This window comes from Perca fluviatilis, chromosome 15 (genome assembly GCF_010015445.1).
Source record: "Perca fluviatilis chromosome 15, GENO_Pfluv_1.0, whole genome shotgun sequence".
Classification (NCBI taxonomy): domain Eukaryota; kingdom Metazoa; phylum Chordata; class Actinopteri; order Perciformes; family Percidae; genus Perca; species Perca fluviatilis.
This window is the reverse complement of record NC_053126.1, coordinates 2168375-2193062: the sequence shown is the minus strand read 5'-3', so window position 1 is coordinate 2193062 and position 24688 is coordinate 2168375. Positions and strand designations below refer to the sequence as shown.

At 42.3% G+C, this 24688-nt stretch overlaps 1 protein-coding gene across 3 annotated transcripts in view; it reads left to right on the top strand.

The window, feature by feature from the left end:
- The window catches only part of ilf3b (interleukin enhancer binding factor 3b), a 44538-nt gene that overhangs the window by 16195 nt on the left and 3655 nt on the right, over positions 1–24688 (top strand). Inside the window, exons 6-17 of one of the 3 annotated variants that reach the window (XM_039823890.1) lie at positions 121–212; positions 3771–3866; positions 6798–6909; positions 7016–7113; positions 7515–7626; positions 9696–9809; positions 10725–10930; positions 12283–12453; positions 16304–16570; positions 17863–17995; positions 18827–18874; positions 23789–24208. In XM_039823890.1, coding sequence (XP_039679824.1) covers positions 121–212; positions 3771–3866; positions 6798–6909; positions 7016–7113; positions 7515–7626; positions 9696–9809; positions 10725–10930; positions 12283–12453; positions 16304–16570; positions 17863–17995; positions 18827–18874; positions 23789–24208 — 1869 coding nt within the window. Of the gene's footprint in view, positions 1–120; positions 213–3770; positions 3867–6797; positions 6910–7015; positions 7114–7514; positions 7627–9695; positions 9810–10724; positions 10931–12282; positions 12454–16288; positions 16571–17862; positions 17996–18826; positions 18875–21489; positions 21823–23788; positions 24209–24688 lie in introns of those variants that run through there. The other 2 variants (XM_039823889.1, XM_039823892.1) reach the window with 2 other exon arrangements.

Below are 24688 nucleotides of genomic sequence, written 5' to 3'. Positions count from 1 at the left end.
CCCCCTCCCCTTCTCCCTCCTGCCTGTGGTTTGGGAAGGCTGCCTGTGTTCCCCCTGGCCGGCTGACAGAACTCCCCTTGGTCAAACTGTACCTTGTCTTCTTATTCCACCTGCCAATAGAATCGCTTTCAGTCAACGATCCCCCGGATGTTCTGGACAGGCAGAAATGCCTAACTGCCTTGGCGTCTCTCCGCCACGCTAAGTGGTTCCAGGTTTGGATCTTGTCTTTATTTGTCTCTAAAAACAGAAGTAGTTTTGAGTTTGGTTTTATGCTGTTTGTTCTTTTTGTCTTTTTTTTTTTTTTATTTGGGCGTTTCATGTGTCTTTTATTTTTATTTTGTTGAAGTGTACGTCCTGTAGTAATACTCAATGATCTTGATGTTTGTTTCCTAGGAAACCTTTTTGTCATTACACTTTTTTGTAGAGTTGCTTTGCTTACTTAACAGGTTCCACCGCAGTGCTATTTTTATTTATTTTTTATGCTGCTTTTTAGTCCCCGAGTTCCTTAGTCTTCCTTCACAGCTTCTTAACTCAATCAGCATTATATCTGGGACTAACACGACAAAATGTATCAAGGTGCAATATTTCTATGATGTCAGTGTTGGTGTGAGTGAGTTGTTGTTTTTTTGACATTACTGTACGTACACACTAGCCCGGTGAGAGCGTCCTGATCTGGCGATCTCCAGTTTTCTCCTCTCAGATCAGTCTGGCATCTTGAGATGGAGAAAATTTGGAGCAGTTCGACAAACGACCGGCCAATCAGCGTTGGTTTTGAGGCGGGTTTAGGTGGTGATAGACTGATGGTTTATCCAATCAGCTAACCAGGATTTTCAGACAGCGGTAGCCCTAATTCTGTTAGCCGCTCGCTAATGCTTTTTTCTCTTGGATCCTTCTTTTGGAATATGGACCAGGAACCTGAAATGGGGCCTTTTATTCCTAAATTCTTGTTACACAAACGGTAAATCTCCTTTACCGACATGCTGCTTGCTTGCTGAGCTAACGAGCTATGCTTTGCCTGCAGCAGCAGCTCCAGGGGTAGCCTGGCTTGTGGTTGTATTTTCATACGCTTCGTTGATCTCATTGGTTGATTTGGCCTCGTCTATCACCGACTATAGGTGGTGATAGACAGATGGCGCCAATAAACACACATTCCCATACACCACACAGTTCCCCATAATACATTTAAAAACCGGATAAGAGCAGCATGATTATAACTACTGCACACAGCCCAGTGCTCATCTGGTCTGGTATATTTGGGGGTGTTTAGGTGGTGTTAAAAAGCCTGATGGCTGTGGGGTACAATGGATCTCCTGAACCTCTGTGTCCTACAGAGCAATGAGAGCAGTCGCTCACTGTACCTGCTCCTCTGTCCAGCCAGGACGTTGTAGAGGAGGGGTGGTTGTCATTACCCATTATGGCGTACGGTTTGTTACATGCACGCCCCATCTACTACAGTTCTGCAAAAGAACTGTAGTGAGCTGCAAAAGAAGCTCTGGCCGCCCTGTCAAGGACCCTTGTCAAAAAGTACGGGGAAGCTTTGACATTCACATCAAGCAAGGAAGACATAACATACGTACTTGAAGGACCATTCCGGCGCAAAATGAACCTAGGGGTTAATAACATATGTTTACCTTGTTGAGCGTTCTCTGGGACATGTTTTCATAGTAATGGTAAATAAAAAAGAGTTTAGATACATTAGCTCCCAAGATGGCGGCCGCATGTATGTATACGTGAACGGGTACGGTCTTTATAATCTATCTTTTTTTTAATAAACTGTCTGTACACTTACAAAGTTCTCAATGCTTCGGTTTACATGTAGGGACCCTCATTATGCTACTGCGGAAGTGTGGTGATATTTGAGCCTTGTTAGTGGTGTAGAAATGGAGATTTATTTTAACTTTCCAAGTGCCCCGAGTACAAGCGTTGCAAACTAATCGCTGCTTCGCGCTGAAGCTATTTACACATTTGATTACTATGAAAACATGTCCCAGGGAATGCTCGACACTAGCCCAGCTATTTTATCCCATGCCTCGTTTTTTTTAACTGGTCCCTATACGCAAACAAAGTCACTGCTCCCTTGAGGGATGGGTTAAATGCAGAGAATGAATTGCGCTACATGTATGTGTATGTCACCATAAAGTACCGTTATCTTTTTTAAAGTCATATCATGAATGATAGGGAACCCAGCAAGTGTGATTATGAGCTTTTTCCTCTTATTTTCTCAGAACTAATGTTTTGGTAGGAACGAAAGTTTACATCGTATGTTGTCTGGGATCAGCCAGCGCGAAGGACGTCTATATTCTTATTGGTTGCTGGTCGTTTGCCGCTGAACCGCGTCATGGCTCATTACCATAAAGTTGACCAAACGCTAGAGGTGTTTGAAATTAATCAAATAATCGATGCATCAAATCGTGGACACGGACGATGCTGCATCGATAATCGGCCGGCTCATAATTGATTATTTCTGTTGATAATTTAATGTAGCCTAACAACATTTCGGTTTACATATTCTGGTATGTTAACACATTCAGGAAGAGCCATGTGCTCAGTGCTGTATATATATTTTTATTTAATGTTTTTTATTTGACAGAGACAAATGCATAGAACATTGCTTTATGAAGAATACAAAGTAGATGCCATGCATACAGGTTTATAGCAATGACTAATTTGCAATCCCTGTTCCTGGTTAGGCTTTTAAAATTAAAACAGAAATTATAGTATATACTATATATAGTATAGTTTTATGTATTCAAGTTATTTGGTATCAGAGCACTGCAGAATGTTTGGTTTTTGAAGCCTGAAAAGCTATGAATTAAATATCCTACATGGCTTTAATGGAAAACATGCGTTTGACGCATCGTGACATTGAATTGAATCGCTGACATGATAATCTTAATCGAATCGGGAGATCAGTGAAGACTCGCACCTCTACCAAACGAGAAGAGAAGCCGGCATCCATTTGAAAATGAATGACTTCCGGTAACTTTGGAGCTCAGGTCGGCAGCGGTGTGTACGTACAGTTATTATGCAAGCTACTTGTAGAGCACTGCTGCCCCCAATCTGTAGATTTTAAGAGAAATGTGTTTCTGTAAATGAACAGTGTCGATAATAACTCATAGTAGTTCTGTGGCGTGTCATCTTCGGCTTTCACACCGTATCAAATCAGTGCTCCATCTCTACCGCTTGTTGAGTGGTGTAGAATGTGGCCTCAACTTTTCCTGCTCTTTGGCTTTTCTGTCACTCTGTGTGCCACCAGATCACCAGGAATATTGCACCTCGAGTCAAGTTTTTATTTTTATTTTTTAACTTAACCATCACAACTTTCAATGACGGCACACGCAAGCACACCCTTCTCTAAATAACTTCACTTCGTTGTCACATTAAAGCTGTTATCAAGCTTTGATGTGGCTTAATCCCCACGATTCCTCCTGGACTTTCTAATTCTAAAGCATGTTTTTCAACACCAACAGAAAAGGTCTTTTATGTCTGATAACCACGCCACCAATCCTTTTGGCGATGGACTTTGATCACAAGTAGGGTCTTCAAAACAAAGCGATAGAAAACATTCTTATACCTTCCAATATTTTCCGACATTTCCATAATGACAAAGCTAAAGCTGTTGTAGTCTGTGTGGCTTCATTTTGATTTACTTTGAGTTATTTGTATGTTTTTTATATTGCTTTAGGCGTCACATAGTCTTCCTCTTTGACTAAGGCAGCTTGTCTTCCTCATGCCCCTTCCTCCTCCCCCCCCCCTGCTTGTGTCTCCAGGCTAGAGCTAACGGGCTGCGCTCCTGTGTGATCGTCATCAGGATCCTAAGGGACCTCTGCGCTCGCGTCCCCACATGGGCATCGCTTCGTGGCTGGGTGAGTGAAGGCTTCCTCCTTACCAGGGTCATAAAGGAACACACTGACATATCGGGACTTTATCTTATTCACAGTATCCCCCAGAGTTAGATAAGTCCATACATACCCTTCTCATCTCCGTGCGTGTCCTAACTCTGTCTGATGCACCCACCACTAGCCTAGCTTAGCACAGATCCTGGAGGTAACCAGCTCCATCTAGCCTAGCTTAGCACAGATCCTGGAGGTAACCAGCTCCATCTAGCCTAGCTTAGCACAGATCCTGGAGGTAACCAGCTCCATCTAGCCTAGCTTAGCACAGATCCTGGAGGTAACCGGCTCCATCTAGCCTAGCTTAGCACAGATCCTGGAGGTAACCGGCTCCATCTAGTCTAGCTTAGCACAGATCCTGGAGGTAACCGGCTCCATCTAGCCTATCTTAGCACAGATCCTGGAGGTAACCGGCTCCATCTAGCCTAGCACAGATCCTGGAGGTACGGCTCCATCTAGCCTAGCTTAGCACAGATCCTGGAGGTAACCGGCTCCATCTAGCCTAGCTTAGCACAGATCCGGAGGTAACCGGCTCCATCTAGTCTAGCTACGCACAGATCCTGGAGGTAACCGGCTCCATCTAGCCTAGCACAGATCCTGGAGGTAACGGCTCCATCTAGGCTAGCACAGATCCGGGGTAGCGTGTCCACCTAGCCTAACTATAGCAGATCCTGGAGGTAACCGCGTCCATTCTGCCTAGCTTAGCACAGATCCTGGAGGTAACCGGCTCCATCTAGCCTAGCTTAGCACAGATCCTGGAGGTGGCCGGTCCATCTAGCCTAGCTTAGCACAGATCCTGGAGGTAACCGGCTCCATCTAGCCTAGCTTAGCACAGATCCTGGAGGTAACCGCTCCATCTAGCCTAGCTTAGCACAGATCCTGGAGGTAACCAGCTCCATCTAGCCTAGCTTAGCACAGATCCTGGAGGTAACAGCGCCATCTAGCCTAGCTTAGCACAGATCCTGGAGGTAACCAGCTCCATCTAGCCTAGCTTAGCACAGATCCTGGAGGTAACCAGCTCCATCTAGCCTAGCTTAGCACAGATCCTGGAGGTAACCGTCCCATCTAGCCTAGCTTAGCACAGATCCTGGAGGTAACCGGCTCCATCTAGTCTAGCTTAGCACAGATCCTGGAGGTGCGCTGCTCCATCTAGCCTATCTTAGCACAGATCCTGGAGGTAACCGGCTCCATCTAGCCTAGCACAGATCCTGGAGGTACTTGGCTCCATCTAGCCTAGCTTAGCACAGATCCTGGAGGTAACCGGCTCCATCTAGCCTAGCTTAGCACAGATCCTGGAGGTAACCGGCTCCATCTAGTCTAGCTTAGCACAGATCCTGGAGGTAACCGGCTCCATCTAGCCTAGCACAGATCCTGGAGGTAACGGCTCCATCTAGCCTAGCTTAGCACAGATCCTGGAGGTAACCGGCTCCATCTAGTCTAGCTTAGCACAGATCCTGGAGGTAACCGGCTCCATCTAGTCTAGCTTAGCACAGATCCTGGAGGTAACCGGCTCCATCTAGCCTAGCTTAGCACAGATCCTGGAGGTAACTGGCTCCATCTAGCCTAGCTTAGCACAGATCCTGGAGGTAACGGCTCCATCTAGCCTAGCTTAGCACAAATCCTGGAGGTAACCGGCTCCATCTAGCCTAGCTTAGCACAGATCCTGGAGGTAACTGGCTCCATCTAGCCTAGCTTAGCACAGATCCTGGAGGTAACGGCTCCATCTAGCCTAGCTTAGCACAGATCCTGGAGGTAACCGGCTCCATCTACATCAAAGGTCAGTTTAGAAGATTTTCGTCAGATTTTGAGTGACTCTAGTCACGCTCATCCCGCTCCCCATTTCCGGGTTAGCTCTACACCAATCAGATTGGTCATTTGAGTCAGACTGCTCGCCCTCCAGCCCAGCAAGTCAGGTCGGCCCAAAATGAAAGCCAACGGCTCATAACACACCGAACAGACTAGAGTCACCGACCTCGCCAGACTGTCAGCGCCTTAATCCTTATAATGGCACCTTGACCTACTTTATTATCCGAACTGACATCGAAATCTCACCTTTTATAATATGGGACCTTTTTAAAGACTGGTGGCTGCTCAAAACCCCAAAGCTTTCTTTGTTGACGTTAACATTTCTCCTTCGATAAAGCTTTCAGTGCCTGAATAAAAGAAAAGATGCCTCCATCATGGTGTGCAGAGCTCCTATCTAACGCTGTGACCTAAAATCTCTCCTCGTTAGTGGCCAAAGCTTAAAAATAACATCCACAAATAAAGCCTCTCTCTCTCTGCCCCCCTCTCTCTCGCTCTCCCTCTTTTTCTCTATCTTTCTCTCTCTCTCCCTCTCTCTCCCCTCTCTCTCTCTCTGCCCCCCTCTCTCTCGCTCTCCCTCTTTTTCTCTCCCCTCTCTCTTTCTCTGTCCCTCTCTCTCTCCCCTCTCTCTCTCTGTCCCTCTCTTTCTCTCTCTCTCGCTCCCCTCTCTCTCTCTCTCTTTCTCTCTCTCTCCCTCTCTCTTCTTTTTCTGTCTCTCCCTCTCTCCTTCTCTGTTTTCTTTTTTTTTCCTTCTCTCCGTCCCCTCTCTCTCTCTCTCTTTCGGTCTCTCTTTCTCTCTCCCTCTCTTCCCTCTCTTTCGGTCTCTCTTTCTCTCTCTCTCTGTCTCTCTCTCTCTGCCCCCCTCTCTTGCTCTATCCCTCTCCCTCTTTTTTTTCTCTCTCTCTGTCTCTCCCTCTCTCTGTTCCTCTCTGTCTCTCTCTCTCTCACTCTCTCTCTCTCCCTCTGTCTTTCTGTCTCTCCCTCTCTCTCTGTCCCTCTCTCTCGCTCTTTCTCGCTCTTTCTCCCTCTCTCTCTTTCTTTATTTCTTTCTTTCTCTTCCCTCGTTCTCCCCTCTCTCCCTCCCTCCCTTCCTCCTTGCAGCCACTGGAGCTGATCTGTGAGAAAGCCATTGGCACAGGGAACCGGCCCATGGGGGCAGGAGAAGCTCTGCGGAGAGTCTTAGAGTGTCTGGCTTCAGGAATCCTCATGCCAGGTGTGTATGTGCTGTGTCTTCTGCAACTTGTATTTGAGTTTTTTTTTTTTTATTGCACTTTTTTTTTAGTTCAAGTGTTAAGACATGTCATTTCTTTGCGTTGTAGATTGTGCTGGAATCTCTGATCCATGTGAGAAGGAACCCACAGATGCCATCGGCCACTTGGACCACCAGCAGAGAGAAGACATCACAGCGAGCGCACAAGTAAGAGAGAATCGTTGGTGTGCACGTTGGGGCTGTGCAATGAATCACATTATTTTGCACATGACTTTTTGCAAGTAAACTCTTATTTTGGCTTGTGTTCTGAATGAAAAACACACTTTCACCTCCTCCCGAAGGCTAAACTCACTCAGCCAACATTTGAATATATTTTTTATTATTTATTTTAAGTGGAATTCAAAAAGTTCAAAACGGGAAAAGTATTGAGGGAAATTTCACTTTTTTTTAGATTATTTTTTTATGTTTTTTAAGTTCAATAAATGCAACATCTTTCCAAAAGTCAATGAATAATGGTGTTACATTGTCCTGAATACAATTTTTCCATAATCAAGCATATTCACAATTTAGTGCCTGTGTTATTAAAATGGTGTCACTTGTATCTTCAGCACGCCTTAAGGCTGTCGGCTTTCGGACAGCTTCACAAAGTGCTTGGAATGGATCCCCTTCCCTCAAAGATGCCCAAGAAACCTCGTAGTGAGACTCCTATCGATTACACAGGTAAACCAGGCTCGCTTACCCGTTAGCCTCGAGCAATCTGCAGTAGAAACTAGAGATGCACCGATAGACCGGCCGGTGACCTGCAGGTCAGTCTGACATATGCCGATTTCATGCCGGTCAACGCTACAATTAACTGACAACAGAAGTTAGAAGAGTTAGAGTAAAGGTCTCTCTTTTTCCTTTCTCTCAAGTTTTCCACCTTGTGTGGCGCGTACCGGCTCGCGGTGTGAAGCGTGTCGGCGCTATTCTCCCACATGTAGGAGACCTGGTGAATTAACCTGCAACATGTCAGCTGTTTGGACATTCTTCAGCGTGTGTGCAGAAGATAACAAGTTTGCAATATGCAACACCTGCAGGGAGACAGTAGGGCGTGGAGGGACCACACCAAGAACCAAAATCACATTTCTTTTAGTGTGATATTAGATGTGAAAAGAAGGAAATGGTTCTAACATTGCTCTTTAGATGTGTGTGAATGTCCCACACCAGGAGTCATTTATATAGTTCTATTTTATAGTGATCCATTATCTGGTCAACACATAAAAGATAGAAAATAAATATTTGTGTGCTGTAAAGTGGTTAGAAAACATGAAATTGGAATCGGCTAAAATCAGTATCAGCTGGCCTAACTCAAAGAAAATCGGAATCGGCCTAGAAAGTTGTAATCTGTGCATCTCTAGTAGAAACTTATTTTTTTTTTATGCCTTTTTTTTCACAGTTAAATTTTTCTTCTACACATTTTCAGCGCTTATTTCTACGTCCCATATTTTCTGATATAAAACAAAAATTGAAAACTGGTCAATGTGACCCAAATGCAACACAAGGGTTAAGCGTGATTTACGCTTCTGCGTTAAATCGACACAGCGGCTACGTGCGCAGGTACTTGGAGACACGGACCTATGCCGGACCCTGCGCTGTAGCCTGACGTACTGCCCTCGAAAAATTTAACTACGTGTTACGGCTTGGTAGCGTTGCATTTAGGGGTGCACCGATTGGATATCGGTGGACTGGAAAAGTGAACAGTCTCGTGTGTGGCATGCTGGAAGAGTTGAGTGTACAAATAAATAAGAATTCAATACATCTGTTATTTTGTCTTAGTAAGAAAAGTCTGGTGCCCTTAGTCTCTTTCACATGGTGGAAGGAAGGTATAAGGTGGAAGGTATACAGTGTATTATTAATTCAACAGCGGTATTGGGTATCGACATAGAGCTGGGTATTATATCGATATCATGATATGAGTCTAGATATCGTCTTAGATTTAGGATATCGTGATAGGAGTCTAGATATCGTCTTAGATTTTGGATATCGTGATAGGAGTCTAGATATCGTCTTAGATTTTGGATATCGTGATATGACACAAGTGTTGTCTTTTCCTGGTTTTAAAGGCTGGATTAGAGTAAAGTGATGTACTTTTTTTTTTATTTACCAGACTGTTCTAGCTTTTCTATTGTTTGCCTTTACCCACTTAGACATTATATCCACATTACTGATGATTATTTATCTAAAATCTCATTGTGTAAATATTTTTTTGTAAACCCTACAATATCGCCGCAGTATCGATATCGAGGTATTTGGTCAACAAGATCGTAGATTTTTTTCCATATCGCCCAGCTCTATATCGACAGATGCACAAAGCCCAGGCATGGGTATCGGGACTGAGAAAGTTGGACCGGTGCATCGCTAGTTGCATTTCCTCCCTGACTCATTTCTAAGATTCTCCTTCTCCATAAACGACATGAGATCAAGGAGAGGGTTAAAGAACAGGGGAGACTCTTTGGTTCTCTCACTAGGACTCTAGAGTCACTACTCACTCTGAAGATAATCACCATCACTCTCTCACTCACTCTACCACACACACACACACACAGCTATTCTCTTAAAGAGATCGATGCACACACCAACGCACAAGTATAACATCCGGCCACTTACTTAGGCTTTGGCGAAAGCTCTGCGTGGAGCCTCCGCAGAACCATAAATCACACTTTACATTCATGGTAAAGATATGTTATGCAATAAGGTGCTTTGCATGTTCTTATGCTGTCGTTCTGAGCATGTGTGTGTTTGTGATGCAGTGCAAATCCCACCCAGTACGGCGTACGCCCCACCAATGAAAAGGCCCATTGAGGAGGAGGAGGGAATCGATGACAAGAGTCCGAATAAGAAGAAGAAAAAGCTGCAGAAGAAATGTAAGTGTTTTATTTTTTAGCTCCTGTATTTAAGACTTACTTAAAACGCCAACTATTTTGATAATCGATTAATAGGTTTGAGTCATTTTTGTTTAATGAAGGAAAAAGTAAAATTTCTCTGATTCCAGCTTGTTAAATGTGAATATTGTTCTAGTGTCTTCTCTCCTCTGGGACAGGAAACTGAATATTTGAGTTGTGGCCAAAACAAGACATTTGAGGATGTCATCTTGGACTTTTTTTGTGAAACACCAATCCACATTTTACACAAATTATGTTTTATTTTATTTTTTTAAACATTTTATAGACTAAACATCCAAACTATGCACAAAAAGTCAGTAAATTTGTGTTTGGTAGATAATTTCTTTGTTGTAACAAGGCTAATGTAAAAGTAATTTAAAAAAAATAAAAATAAAGAAGCATTTTCTTTCCTGATTCAGTTGAATCCCAGCCCAGTGGAGCAGACTCAGATTCTGACTAGAATCTGAGTAGGACCACGTCAGGCTATTATAAAATTTATTGGCAAGAATCATTGTTAACAAAGAAACACAAATTTCCTTACTTTTTTCGCGTAGTTTATTCAGAAAATAATTGACAATGACATTGTTAGTTTCAGCCCAAGTATCAGTCCTATTTCCTACATACAAATTAACCTGATAAGTGCCTTGTGGGTAAATAAAACGGTTGTGATCAAAGGATTAGTCTTGAATTGGTGAAAAGAAAAGTTAATATGTAAATTGAATACTGTTTTGGACAAAACAAGCAATTTGAAAATCTAACACCTTTTTTTTTTTTTTAGATTGAGAATTTACACAATTTTTTGACTTTATAGTTTAGTGATTCATCAACTATTTGACAAAAATAAGTAAGTCAATGGATTGGATATGTTTCTTATGGTATGTCCTGCTGTTAAACCAGCTCCGGAGGAGAAGGCAGAGCCTCCCCAGGCTATGAACGCTCTGATGAGGCTCAACCAGCTGAAGCCAGGTCTCCAGTACAAACTCATATCTCAGACCGGCCCGGTTCACGTTCCCGTCTTCACTATGGCCGTGGAAGTGGACGGCAAGACCTTTGAGGCTTCTGGTCCATCCAAACGCACTGCCAAGCTGCACGTAGCCGTAAAGGTAAGCACAGCATCCACGGCGCACATCTGAAGTTGATTACGATTTCGCCTTAAAGGTCTTATGACATGCTGCTTTTTGGATGCTTTTATATAGGCCTAGGCCCCAAAAAACTTTTACCTTTTTTAAAGGCCCCAAAAAATTTTTAAATCTTTTTTTTAAAAAAAATGCCAACAAAAAAAAAAATAAAAATTTTATTTTTTTTAAACAACACAAAAAAAATAATTTTTTTAAAAAAACCCTAACCAAAAAAAAAAAATAAAAATTATTTTATAAAAAAAAAAAAAAAATCTTAGTGGTCCCCTAAAATTTTATTTAAATTTTTTTTATAAAAAAAATTTGTCCCCAAATAATATTTCAAATAAATTTTTTATATAAAAAAAAACTTAATAAAAAAAAAAAAAAAAAATTATATATTTTTAAAAAAAACAAAAAAATCCTAAAAAAAAATTTAAAAAAAATATAAAAAAAAAAAAAAAATAAAAATAAATTAAAAAAATTAAAATTTATATAGACCTTAGTGGTCCCCTAATACTGTATCTGAAGTCTCTTTTATATAGACCTTAGTGGTCCTCTAATACTGTATCTGAAGTCTCTTTTATATAGACCTTAGTGGTCCCCTAATACTGTATCTGAAGTCTCTTTTATATAGACCTTAGTGGTCCCCTAATACTGTATCTGAAGTCTTTTTCCTTAAATTCAGCCTTGGTGCAGAATTGCCAGAATTAGCCACTAGAGCCAGTCCCACAATGAGCTTTCCTTAGTGGGTAGAATTGGGTAGATTCAGGGGGAGATTACTCGCCAGGGAAGCGAAAAAGAGAATTAAAACAACTTTACAGGCAAAGCAACAAGACCAAAGTTAATATTGGAGTGGCTAGAACAGCTGCGTGGAAACGATGGAGATACTAAGAGATCATTTTGGGTTCGGCCACCGTAGGAGGAGGGGCTAGAAAGTAACATTCAGTTGGTTGTCTTAATATACAATTTCACCGCTAGATGGGAGAAATTCTTACACAATGTAGCTTTAAGCGTTTTATGTAAAGCACTTTGAATTGTTTCTGAAATGTGCTATACAAATAAAGCTGCCTTGCCTAAATGCGACACATATTTTATAAATTTTATTAGTTATTAGAGTACAAACACACTTCACGAAAATGTTTTATTAAATTCTTTTAACGTTACTTGGTAAGTACTTCTTATTCACACTGATTTTCCATTACATGGCTGAGAAGTTGGAATGAAATTTCATCCTAGGTGGTATTAAAATGTCTTTTTTAAAAAGTCCTAAATGTAACTTAAAGAATACTGGGTGTACCTTTGTTTAAACTACAATGAATCTGTGTGGACAATCGCAGGTTCTCCAGGACCTGGGCCTGCCCACAGGAGTGGAACTCAAGACTGAGACGGTAAAATCGGAGGAGGCGGAAGTAGCGGTCACTGTGGAAGAACTGAAGCCAGTTGTAACGGCCATTGAAAGTACCGCTACTGCCGCAGGAACAGCCAACGCAGACGCCGCTAACGCCGAGGTACAAAGCTCCTCTCGGTGTGCCAGAAAGGGATCGTTGTGTGCATGAAGTGAGGGCACGTTCAGACCAGCAAAAGGGGAATACGGCAATTTGCCGCAGATGTTTTCCATCAGATCGGTTATTTTAGATCTCAACTGTTCAGACCGCACTTGAAGGCAGCTTCATTTCACCGAGAAAGAGAGAAGGAACAGAGACTAAGGGACAAAGGAAACAATCCCTGCAGCCAGGTTCCCTCATGACATGAATACCGTATTTTCCGCACTATAAGGCGCACTTAAAAGCCTTTAATTTTCTCAAAAAACGACCTTATAATCCGGAGCGCCTTATATATGGATCAACCTCTCAGGGATCACTGCCCCGTTGACGGGACACTGCGTCGCTGTAACCTCGATAAAACTTCCACTCATTCGCGGTTTTATAACTTTAAAGCATTAAATATTCAAAATATACAGCCATGCGACACACCAATTGAAAGCTTAGCCTCTTAATGATTAATTTAAGCCCACATACAAAGCATACGATGATTTATAGCCGTTACACAACTGTTACAAAGTAAACAATTTACAATAAAACAATTCAGCCATAATCTGCGCAGCTGTCGAGAGTGCATCCATACCTGATTTCGTTGTCCTTTCAGCAACAAAGTGGTATTTTGGCCAAAACTTGATTTTCATAAATCCACAAGAGTCCAAGGAAATGTAATATCCGAGCTTTATATTCCAAAACGATCTGTTCGCCTCACAATGTTGAAGTTTCTGGCCGAATCACAACGGGAAAAACGTGTTTTCCATTTCCGCACTTGTCATCGCCGCTAGCTTCTCTGCCCAGCTCGCTACATGATCGATGTGGGCGTCATCGTATTCCCTAGCTTCTATGCTTTCGATTGGTAGCTCATATTAGCCAATCGTTCAGGTTTGCCTCTGATATGGCCAATGGAAGCGGACAAGCCGATGACATGTCAGGGACCACGTTGAGACGATCGCCATTTTCTCGGACCACTTAGATTTAAATGCTATAAGGATATTATATACTGTCTATGGAGTGAACGGAGTTGTCAGAACGCTTCATAAAGTTTGACTTTATCTGACTGTTTTGTTGACGTTCCCTTTAGCACAGCTCCATCTAGTGGATGCATAACGCACCCCCAGTCAAACGTTTGACTGCAGTATCTTCTATTCTATGCGCCTTATAATCCGGTGCGCCCTATATATGAAAAAAGTTCTAAAATAGGCCGTTCATTGAAGGTGCGCCTTATAATCCGGTGCGCCTTATAGTGCGGAAAATACGGTACTGATAAATAACTGGTCATTATTGCAGTTTGAATCCGAAAGAGATGTTAAGTTAGCACACAGACTCTTACAGTAAGTAAACGCTGCCTTCTGAGAGTATCGTGCACCCTGAATAGCAACTGGCGTGGGCAGGACCACTGTAAAATAGTAACCGTAATTGGCTATAAATTCGTTATTCCGTTTTTTTAAATTCAAAACATTGCATGCAGTTATTTTTGCTAATTGCGAGTGACGTGTCAGATACATTTATATCAGTTACGTTATTAATGGGAAGCTTTTATAACTCCAGGCAGGCAGGCAACTCCTTGAATTGAATTTCAGGGGCAAAGTTGATGCTAAAGCTACAAAGCTAACGTTGTAAATTAGATTGGATAATACTTTATTTATCCCACAATGGGGAAATTCACTTATTACAGCAGCAGTTTTTCCACAATAAAAACAAACCAACAAACAACCGAACAAACAGGCAAACAACAGACAATGAGCAAAAAAAACACTGAATGTAAAGTGGCATTATATAAAAAGTATTTAAGTAAAGTGAGGTGGCCATAGTGCAAAAAAATACTGTAATGTAAGTAATTGATGTGAAATTAGATTGAAAAATATGTAATTACATAACAGCGAAAGTAATTAACCATAATATAAATTATATTTAAGTGTGACCATAATATTGAAAAAGTAAGTACTTGGAATGGAAAAGATATAAATACAGATAATAAGAAATATATACATAGAGCCATGCTGAGTGGTAAAGCTACGTATGCTGCTGCCACAGGGCTGCCGTTAAACAAACTCCTAGTTCAGTGTTTATTTTTTTTACTTTCATAGTGTTTTAAGACTTTTGTGGCAGCAATAGAGGCAGTGATGTTTCCTGTACAGGACTCTCTGACAGGTCTGATCGCCGGTTACATGACTGGCTTGTTTCTCGGAAAGTTGAATTGATCTCAACTTTTTCACCGCTGCAGCTCTTTTTTTTGTTTCTTTTTTTGCTTACATTCCAGTCTAATCCACATGTGTCAAACTCGAGGCCCGTGGGCCAAATCTGGCCCATTGCAGATGTTAATCGGGCCCGTATATCAATTTGGGTTCACAATAGATTTTGGCCCTCCTAGTGGTGCGCCAAACCGAAAACACAGGAAAGTATTTTTTAAACTGCAATTACCTGACATTCAAAGCAGAATTTGGGCAGATTTGCCGACTGTGAGACTCAGAAATTCCCCCAGAAGAAGCAGCAGAGAGAGTTTTCATATTCAGGCTGAGAAACAGGTTGTTGTTGTTGTTAAAACAATTATCCTTGTTTTTCTTAATTTGCTAAATTCTACGATGACTAAGGAACTCTTTTGATGACTTTAGTGGGGCTTTATGTCAACAAAAAGCGTACAAAAATGTCGTAAAAAGCAACAAATTTACAAAAAGGTGACAAATGTCTGAGAAAGCCACAAATAAGTCTGAACAAAAATGAGGAAAAAAGCTACCCAAATGTAGCACACAGCAACAAAAGCATGTCATTAATCTCTCCATGTCTGGCCCTTGGTGTGATTCTCTTTTTCCAGTGTGGCCCTCTGGGAAAATGAGTTTGACCCCCCCTGGTCTAATCGCACTACCCCGATTCAAACTGAATCTGCACACCTGTGTTTTTGCTGTGCCAGCTGGCGGCTTCTTTGGTTTGATTTTATGTATTTTTAACTTTTTATTTCCTTTGCAATCAAATGGTGCAGTCAGCTGACCTTAATGTCTTAAGGGGTCAGTCCATGGGTTCAGCATCCTCTTAAAGGGTAACTACTTCAACCTGGACCCTATGTTTTTGTGTCCAAGTGACTGATGGGAACAACAGTCTTTGACATTGGTTGCATTGGCTGCAGTCGGCAGCGGAGAAACAAACTACAATGTAAGTTAATAGGGCAATTGTCCAGCTTGTATTTACATTAACAACCCAGATGACAGACTCAGGTTATTATTGTAAGTGTCTGACAACATTATGGAAAGGATCCCTACAGAGATAGACCTTTTAAAACCTCTTTGAGACATTTCTGTTTAACCAGAAACAGCTCTGAAGTCGCTAGCGCTAAACCCACCAGACTCCATTTAAAAAAAGCAATACTTTTAGCGTGTATAGAGCCAACATATTATCACATGTAAAGTGGTAAACTGTGTTTATTTCAACCAAAACTAGAGTTGTGATGGTTGGAAAAGTGGAAAGGCAACCAAAAACGGCTTTTCATAGTTACAATTAGTTTCTGTCGACTTGGAATGAAGTGTCTTTTACGATGCTTAAATTACTGTTTATTTACATGGAGTCTGGTGGGTTTAACAAACTCAACTTCACAGATGTTTTTATGTTTTAAAAAAGCATCTTACTCTTCAACAGAAAGGTCGAGCTCCTTAGAAACCCTTTCCAAAATGTTGTCCGACACGTAGAATATCGACTGCTGGACCAGTGTCAAAGATCGTTGTTCCAATCGGTCACTTAGACACAAAAACATAGGAACGTAGGCTCCAGGTTGAAAAGGGCAATAATTCTACTGACCGTGTCTCTTAACTGTCAGACTGCTCGCCAACAGGGACCGATCCTCACTAAACACGGCAAGAACCCTGTGATGGAGCTGAACGAGAAGCGCCGCGGCCTGAAGTACGAGCTCATCTCGGAGACGGGCGGCAGCCACGACAAACGTTTCGTCATGGAGGTGGAGATAGACGGCCAGAAGTTTCAGGGGACGGGATCCAATAAGAAGGTGGCCAAGGCGTACGCTGCGCTGGCCGCTTTGGAGCGGCTCTTCCCTGAGGGATCTATGGCTGAGGCAGCGAAAAAGAAAAAAGGACCACCCATGGTAAGCACCCAGTAGCCTGGAAATCCAGATCTGAAAGATTAAGGGTCTGGCATTGAGTAATGGGAATGGCCCAACTCGAAGCATGCATTTGAAAATCTCACTGCACGCAATTAGATAACATTACGACCAATCGCAACAATACACGGGGTGACATATCCAGAGCTCTATATGCTTAGCTACCAGCGGAGCTAACTGGTAGATTAAACTCTTAGCTACCAGCGGAGCTAACTGGTAGATTAAACTCTTAGCTACCAGCGGAGCTAACTGGTAGATTAAACTCTTAGCTAGATTAGACTCTTAGCTACCAGCGGAGCTAACTGGTAGATTAAACTCTTAGCTACCAGAGGAGCTAACTGGTAGATTAAACTCTTAGCTACCAGAGGAGCTAACTGGTAGATTAGACTCTTAGCTACCAGAGGAGCTAACTGGTAGATTAGACTCTTAGCTACCAGCGGAGCTAACTGGTAGATTAGACTCTTAGCTACCAGCGGAGCTAACTGGTAAATTAAACTCTTAGCTACCAGCGGAGCTAACTGGTAGATTAAACTCTTAGCTACCAGAGGAGCTAACTGGTAGATTAAACTTTTAGCTACCAGAGGAGCTAACCGGTAGATTAGACTTTTAGCTACCAGCGGAGCTAACTGGTAGATTAGACTTTTAGCTACCAGAGGAGCTAACTGGTAGATTAGACTCTTAGCTACCAGAGGAGCTAACTGGTAGATTAGACTCTTAGCTACCAGAGGAGCTAACTGGTAGATTAAACTCTTAGCTACCAGAGGAGCTAACTGGTAGATTAGACTCTTAGCTACCAGAGGAGCTAACTGGTAGATTAGACTTTTAGCTACCAGAGGAGCTAACTGGTAGATTAGACTCTTAGCTACCAGAGGAGCTAACTGGTAGATTAGACTCTTAGCTACCAGAGGAGCTAACTGGTAGATTAAACTCTTAGCTACCAGAGGAGCTAACTGGTAGATTAAACTGTCATCTGTTTAGCTCGCCTCTGGCCCGCCTATATCGGATACACCGATGTGAATGGTGCAGCTCTGCGTGCATGCATATCCATCTACAGGATGCATTTATTAGAAAGTTTACTTATTATTCTAACTATATGCTCTGGATGCAATTTATTCAATTTTTCTTTTTGATTTCTGACTGTTGGATTAAGTTTTTCCATTACCAGTGTTTGTTATATCGTGTTGAAGATCTGGGGATTTGGCTTGTGTCCAAAGCCTGGTCCCTTCTGTATAGCATTGATTTAAAAAGTGTAAATAAAATGTTCCTTTCCTCTGTAGCACACACCAGGCTTTGGCATGATGGGAGCGCCTGGCGCCGCAGACGCTGCCTTGCCCCGGGGCAGAGGGCGAGGCAGAGGGGGGCGTGGAAGGGGCAGGGGCTTCAATAACGGAGGAGGCTACGGCCAAGGAGGTAAAAACACACTTTTTACTGTAGCTGACAACCTAGGGCTGCTCGATTATGGGGAAAAAATATATATAATCACGATTATTTCGGTCAATATTCAGGGTTCATACGTTTTTGAATAAACCTGGAAAAGTTATGGAATTTCAAAAATGCAAATTCCAGGCCTGCAAAGGTTTTGGAAACATAAAACGACCCAGAAAGTTTTGGAAAAGTCATGGAATTGTTTTTTAACAGCATAATGTCATTAATAAATGTATTTTCACATCACGTCTTAACCTCAGCGTTGTATTCGGGGAGCGATATGATGAATCCCACTATGAACCACAGACATTATCATTCATTTTATAGTTAAACCTCTGAGGGGAAACTTTAACACAGAGTTGTATTCTTATTGGAGAATGTCGACTGACATTTTCAGGAACACATAGTCATGGAAATTTGCCAAAAAGTATTGGTTAAAATGCGTATGAACCCTGAATGTTGAAATCACGATAATTTAACACGAAAAACAGTGAAAAAAAATAAATCAACAGTAAAAAAAAACGCACACAACTGTGAAATTTGCCTTAATACTTTTCCTATTTAAACTTATATTTTTTCATTCAGAACACGAGAGAAAATAAGAGTTAACTTGCAAAACGTAATGAGCTAAATAATAGTTTTTCTTAATTATTCTGTTTTTGTGATCATTAGGAGCCGAAATCATAATCACGTCATTAAATTTTGATTAATTGCACAGACCTAAGACCTCCTGTGTGTACCGGTAAAGAGTTAGTAGACATTAACATTATTGAAAGCGTGTCAAATCAGCATATTAAATGTGCTTCATCCTGCCAGGTGGCTTCGGAACATATGGTTACGGGAACAATGCTAACTCCGGATACAGTGAGTATTTCTTTCATTCTCTATACTCATGGTTTTGACTGGATATGTACTCTTTGTCTGGGCTGTAGTAAGGCCTCCTGCACACTGGCTGCGTGGCGTGAGCGTGTCAGCTGCGTGGCGTGTCCGTTTTTTATTTGGGATCCCATGGTAACCGGTTAGAGCGTGCACTCTTCCTGTGTGACACGCACATCTCAGGCGCCGCTCGAGCCGAAAATGCGTGTCTGGTAGAAACAGAACCGACGCCTATTTTTTTCTAGAGTTTCCAAAATAGAATACGAAAAGATGTTTATGTCATTTTGACACAAATACATTTAATAAATGACATGTTGATGTTTGAAAGTCTCGAGGTTTTGACATACATGCAGATATATAAATGTAATTTTAAAAAAAACCAAATAATTCATCCTTATCGATTTTTCAAATATTGCACCTGTCAATACGCAACAAAATATTCTGCAGCCTATTCAATTTTATTTATAGTATCAAATCCTAACGAGTTATCTGGAGACACTTTACAGATAGAGTAGGTCTAGACCACACTCTATAATTTAAAAAACCCAGCAATTCCAGTAATTCCCCCCCAAAGAACAAGCATTAGCAGTGGTGAGGAAAAACTCCCTCCCTTCTGCCGTCAATACTGCAGACGTTGTCTTTGCTGTAATCAGATCAGTATATATTTGTTTAACATCAAGTATAGGCTACTACTGCCTGAGCGCAGTACGTTTCCACAGCTCTGGGGCGACCTCTAGCTCCCCCAGTAAGAGCGTGCGCCCCATGTAGGCTGAGGCCTTTGCAGCGGCCCGGATTCATATCCGATCTGCTGCCCTTTGCGATATTCTCCCACCGTGGCCACGCCAACACCCACCCTTCAATAGCTACTACTGGCCAGGCGTCCATGCTTAGACAAGGTAACGTAACCTAATTAGTTCAGGTCCTATCCCCTGAACAATCGGCTATCCTAACCATAACCACTCAAGGTCAAATGCCCAATCCAATCCACTTTATTTTATAAAGCGATTTTTAACAAACGCAAGGTTTCGAAAGTGCTGCACAAAAAGATAACACAATAAAAGCACAGAGGTACTGAATATAAAGATAAATGCAATACAAATTTAAATAAAATTAAATGAGTAGAATAAATAAAAACAAATAAAACAAAAAATGCACTGTCCACACACAATTAAAATAAGCAAGTATACACATAAGATCAACACTCTACCTGGTGTTAAAAGCCAAAGAAAAGAGGTGGGTTTTAAAATTAGACAGAGGAGGCCTGTCTAATGTGCAGAGGCAGTCCGTTCCAAAGTTTTGGAGCTGCAACCCCAACCAATCGACCTCTATGGCCACGCCAAGTGGGTCCTGGCGTGGCCATAGAGGGATTTAGGGCTGTCCTCGACTAAAGAAATTCTTAGTCGACTAACGCTTATACGATTTTGTCGACTAATCGATTAGGTGATTGAATTGACAGAGCTGTGCGCTTTGAGAGGTGGTTAAGACTAGAAAAGCACAATATAAATGTAGTTAATTAACCATCTGAAAAAACTGAGTTTCTCGAAAATTAATCCTGCAAAAGCACCACTTTAAATCTTGTGTTTACCATAAATGTGCTCATAAGTTTCTTGGAAATAAGTAATTAAGCATGAATAAGCATAAAAAATGACTTATCAACTAAAGAAATCTTAGTTGACGAAGACCAAAATGGACCGATTAGTCGACTAAGAGGTGGCAGCCCTACTGGGATTGGTAATTTTGCCGGCCCTTTGCTGCATGTCATCCCCAGTCTCTCTCTCACCTTTCCTGTCTATCCACTGTCTCTCACTCTGAAATAAAGGGGGAAAAAAGCCCCAAATATATATATATGTCGAACAAGGTTGATCCAAATCACGTGACTTTTAGGGAAACCTACATGTGTACAGACGAGGCTAGCAGCAGCAGCGCAGCGTCAGACACCTTTCTGGTGTACAAAGACATGGAAAACACCACGCAGCAGAAACTCTACGCTCATGCCACGCAGCCAGTGTGCAGGAGGCCTGAGGCTTCTGGGTAGAATAGATGTTGTGTCCTGGGACACAGGGTGATGTGTCCTGGGACACAGGGTAATGTGTCCGGTCAGGACTGTGACAAAAACCAAGTCTTACCTGTGTTACGTTTACCTCTGTAGTCTATTATTATTATTATTATTATTATTATTATAGAGAATGATTAATTAACTCCAGAGCAAACGGCAAACAGGACCAGATAACGAGTAAACTTGTTGGGATGTTCCCAGTTCCATGATTTTACATTTCTCTGCTTTAAGCCACAGGTTTGAATCTGTATATTTTTGTCTTTGACAAGTCGTTTTTGAGAACCCCCTTTTTTCCTTCCCTCTGGCAGCCCGTTCTGAGGACTGACCTACCTGAGCGTGACAGGAGCAGAGAAATCTAAAAAAAAAAAATAATAATAATCCAAAAAAAAACAACAACTCAGTTTTGAATGCAATCTGACCAAAATGAGTCATTTCAACTGCCTCCTCCTTTTTTCTTTTTTTTTAAAGGCAGAAATAAAATCCAAATAAATCTAATTTTGATATTTTTTTTTTTTTCCCCCCTTCTCTGCCCTGTCTCACTCTTTAGGTGACTTTGTCTCAGACTGCTATGGCTACCACGAGTTTGCGACATAAATCCTCCCCCCAGTTTTACACACACACACACACACACACACACACACACACACACACACACACACACACAACCTGTAGAGAGGAGTAAAAAAAAAAAAGAAATATGGACAAAATTCTCAGTAGTGTATCCGGCATCATCCTCATCATGAACTCACTTCACCATCAAGTCCGCTCCACCCTGAGGAATGAATGAAGTGACATCGTCTCGCCAGTCCCGCCCAGACGATCGGCCTCCGCATGCATGTAGCCACGAGTCCCCTTCTGTGGATGTACCTGACCGGCTGGATGTCTGCAAACTTGCAGGGCAGGGCTGACTTTTGTGTTAATTGCCTCCATGTGTCGGGACAGGGCTTTATTTCTGTTTTTTTTTTTAATTGGATCATGATTAAAGGTGCACTATGAGTTCCTGCGTGGTTTCAGCACTGTTTCATTTTCGTCTCAAATGTTATGGTCATCTCTCCCATTGATCCGCTAGCTGCCTGGTCCCCTGAACACACCGTGAAAAAGCCCGGTCTCCGGAGACGCCACGGGGCTCGTAAACGTCACACAGACACTAGGGGGCACAGGCTGTGCACCGAAATGCAACACACCACGTTCCAGCCAATCACAGACAAGATGGTTGGGGGAGGGAGTGGGGGTTAGGGACAGTCAGTTAGTCATGACACGTTACAATCAACAACTCAAGTTACTTAATAAACTCTGCGCACTAACCCCCACATCCTTCCCTAACCATCATGTCTGTATTGGCTAGTTAACGTGGGTGTTATTCGAGCACAGCTGTCCCCTAATGTTTGTCAATAACGTTCTGGCTCTCGTCTCCAGAGAACGAAAGGCTTTACACTGATGAATGACGTAAAAGACATATCCAACGCTGACACCATGCAGGAACCCATAGTGCACCTTTTTAAAGTGAAGGCGTCTGGAAGCTGGACGGTTTTTTGGATTATTGTGTCAAGACTGCAACAGCCTTGTTTCTGTCTCAACATGAATGGTTTTTACTTGTTTATATTTCACTCTTAATACCTTTTCTGTCACTTCAAATCATGATTGATCTGTATGTTGTTGTTTTTTTTAAATATCTGATTAGTGTTTTTTTTTTTTTTTTTTTTTCTTTTTTTAAATGGCCATGTTGTTAATGTAGAATCTGCTGTTTCTGTGTCATATCACCAACACTGTAAAGGCAAGTTCAGACCGGAGATTTGAGACGAAATGGTTTTTAGAACGCAGCAGGGAAAAGTAACCAGCTGATGGCATTGCTGGGACCCAGCTGGTCCAGTCTCCGGAGGCTGGTTTTACAACGTAAGAAGTCTCCTGTTTTCAAAAGCTAATGGAGAAGTCAGTCTGTAAAGTCGGCTACAAATTATAGAATTAAAATGATCCATATTATGTTTTTTATTTCTGTCACAAAATCTAAAAATGGCAGAGTTTTAGGAGGTTTAACGAGCGCAACATGCGGTCCAACGAGATAAAGAGTGACTGAAGAGAGGGAGCGGACTTAGAACAAAGCTGTGAATAGGGTTGGGTACCAAAAACCGGTTCCTACGCAACCGGTAGGAATCGGACCGGATTAGAAGGCAAATTTCGGTTCCACTTCCTGTAAAAATCTCCCCCTCTCTCTGTACTCTACCGTTAGCTAGCCACTGTAAATGTAGGCTACTTTTAAAATGCCATATCTCTCCTCTGGGCTCACCAAAACGGACGTAAAAGCATATTAACCATTCACTGCACTTCACGTGTTTTTCAAGAATGGGTTTAGGAATCGTTTTAAAGGTACTGGTTCGGCATAGATTATATTGTAAAATGTGATTTATATTGGGCTACAAAAAAGCCCGGAAGTCGGAAGTTGGTACCGAAGTAGAACGAGTCGTTGCTGTTGAGATTCTGCACCGTCTCGTAGCCAGTCTTTGGTCTGAACTGGGCTTTAGGTCACCGCTCCACTGAACGCATTACTTTGGCAGTGTTTGGTAGTTGCAGGATCCGATCTGTAACAGTGTTGGGCATCGATGAACTGAAGTTTGCACACACGGACTGTTGCTGAATTAAGAAATCTGATGAATGTTTGAGCCAGTTGTTTTTTATGTTGTTTTTTTAATAAATGTGACATCACCATTCACTTCTGTGTTGCTCCAGGGTCTGAATTCATTTCTTAACTACACGACAGTCAGCTGTTGCTGAAAGCAGCAGCAGCAGCAGCTGTTAAAAATATATCAAGTTGCCCAATTTTAAGACTGTGCCATGCTGTTATTTCCCAGATTACTACAACAATGGTGGCACAAATGGAGGAGCCGGGGTGTCGAGCAGCCCGTCAGGTGGCCCCCCAGCCAGCACGGCGCCAGGATCGGCTCAGGTCTCCTACGGTTACTACCAGAACGACGCAGCAGCCTACGCTGCCACTTCTGCCGCCAAAACCGTCAAAAAGAAACCCCCCATGCACAAGGGAGGAAAGGCCCCCTTCCCAGGGCCGCCGGGGGTGAACAGTGGACCTGCAGGGGGGTTCCAGTCCAGCAGCCCCCCAGGGCAGGGCTCCTATAACCAGTATGGCCAGGGCTACGGGCAGGGGAAGAAGAGTTTTAACCAGAACCCAGGGGGGACAGGTGGATACTCGTACAGCACTGCCTATCCAAGCCAGGTGACTGGAGGGGCTGGAGGGAGCCAAGAATACAGTTATGAAGGTGAGTCGGGGGGGGGAGGGGGGGGGGTTTCTATGGAAACTTTTAAGATGAACTTTTTGGTCTGTGGATGCTGTACCAAGTCAGGCCTCCTGCACCCTGGCTGCGTGGCGTTTTCTACGTCTTTACCCACCAGAAAGGTGTGTGACGCGGCGCTGCTGCTGCTGCTAGCCCTGTCTGGACACGTTTCCCATTGATAAAATGAAATAATAGCGTGTTCTTCAATATTTTTATTTCCTTCTGTATTGACCGGTGCAGTATTTGAAAATCGATAATACATTTTTTTAGATTGCATTTATATATATCTGCATTTTTATCAAAACCTCAAGACTTTAAAACCTAAACATGTCATTTATTAGTATGTATTTGTGTCAAAACGACATTTAAACATCTCTTTACATTATATTTTGCCTGGAAATGCTTCCAACACGCTGGCGTGTGGCGTCTGTCCTATTTCTAGCATGCACGTTTTTTTCGGCGAGA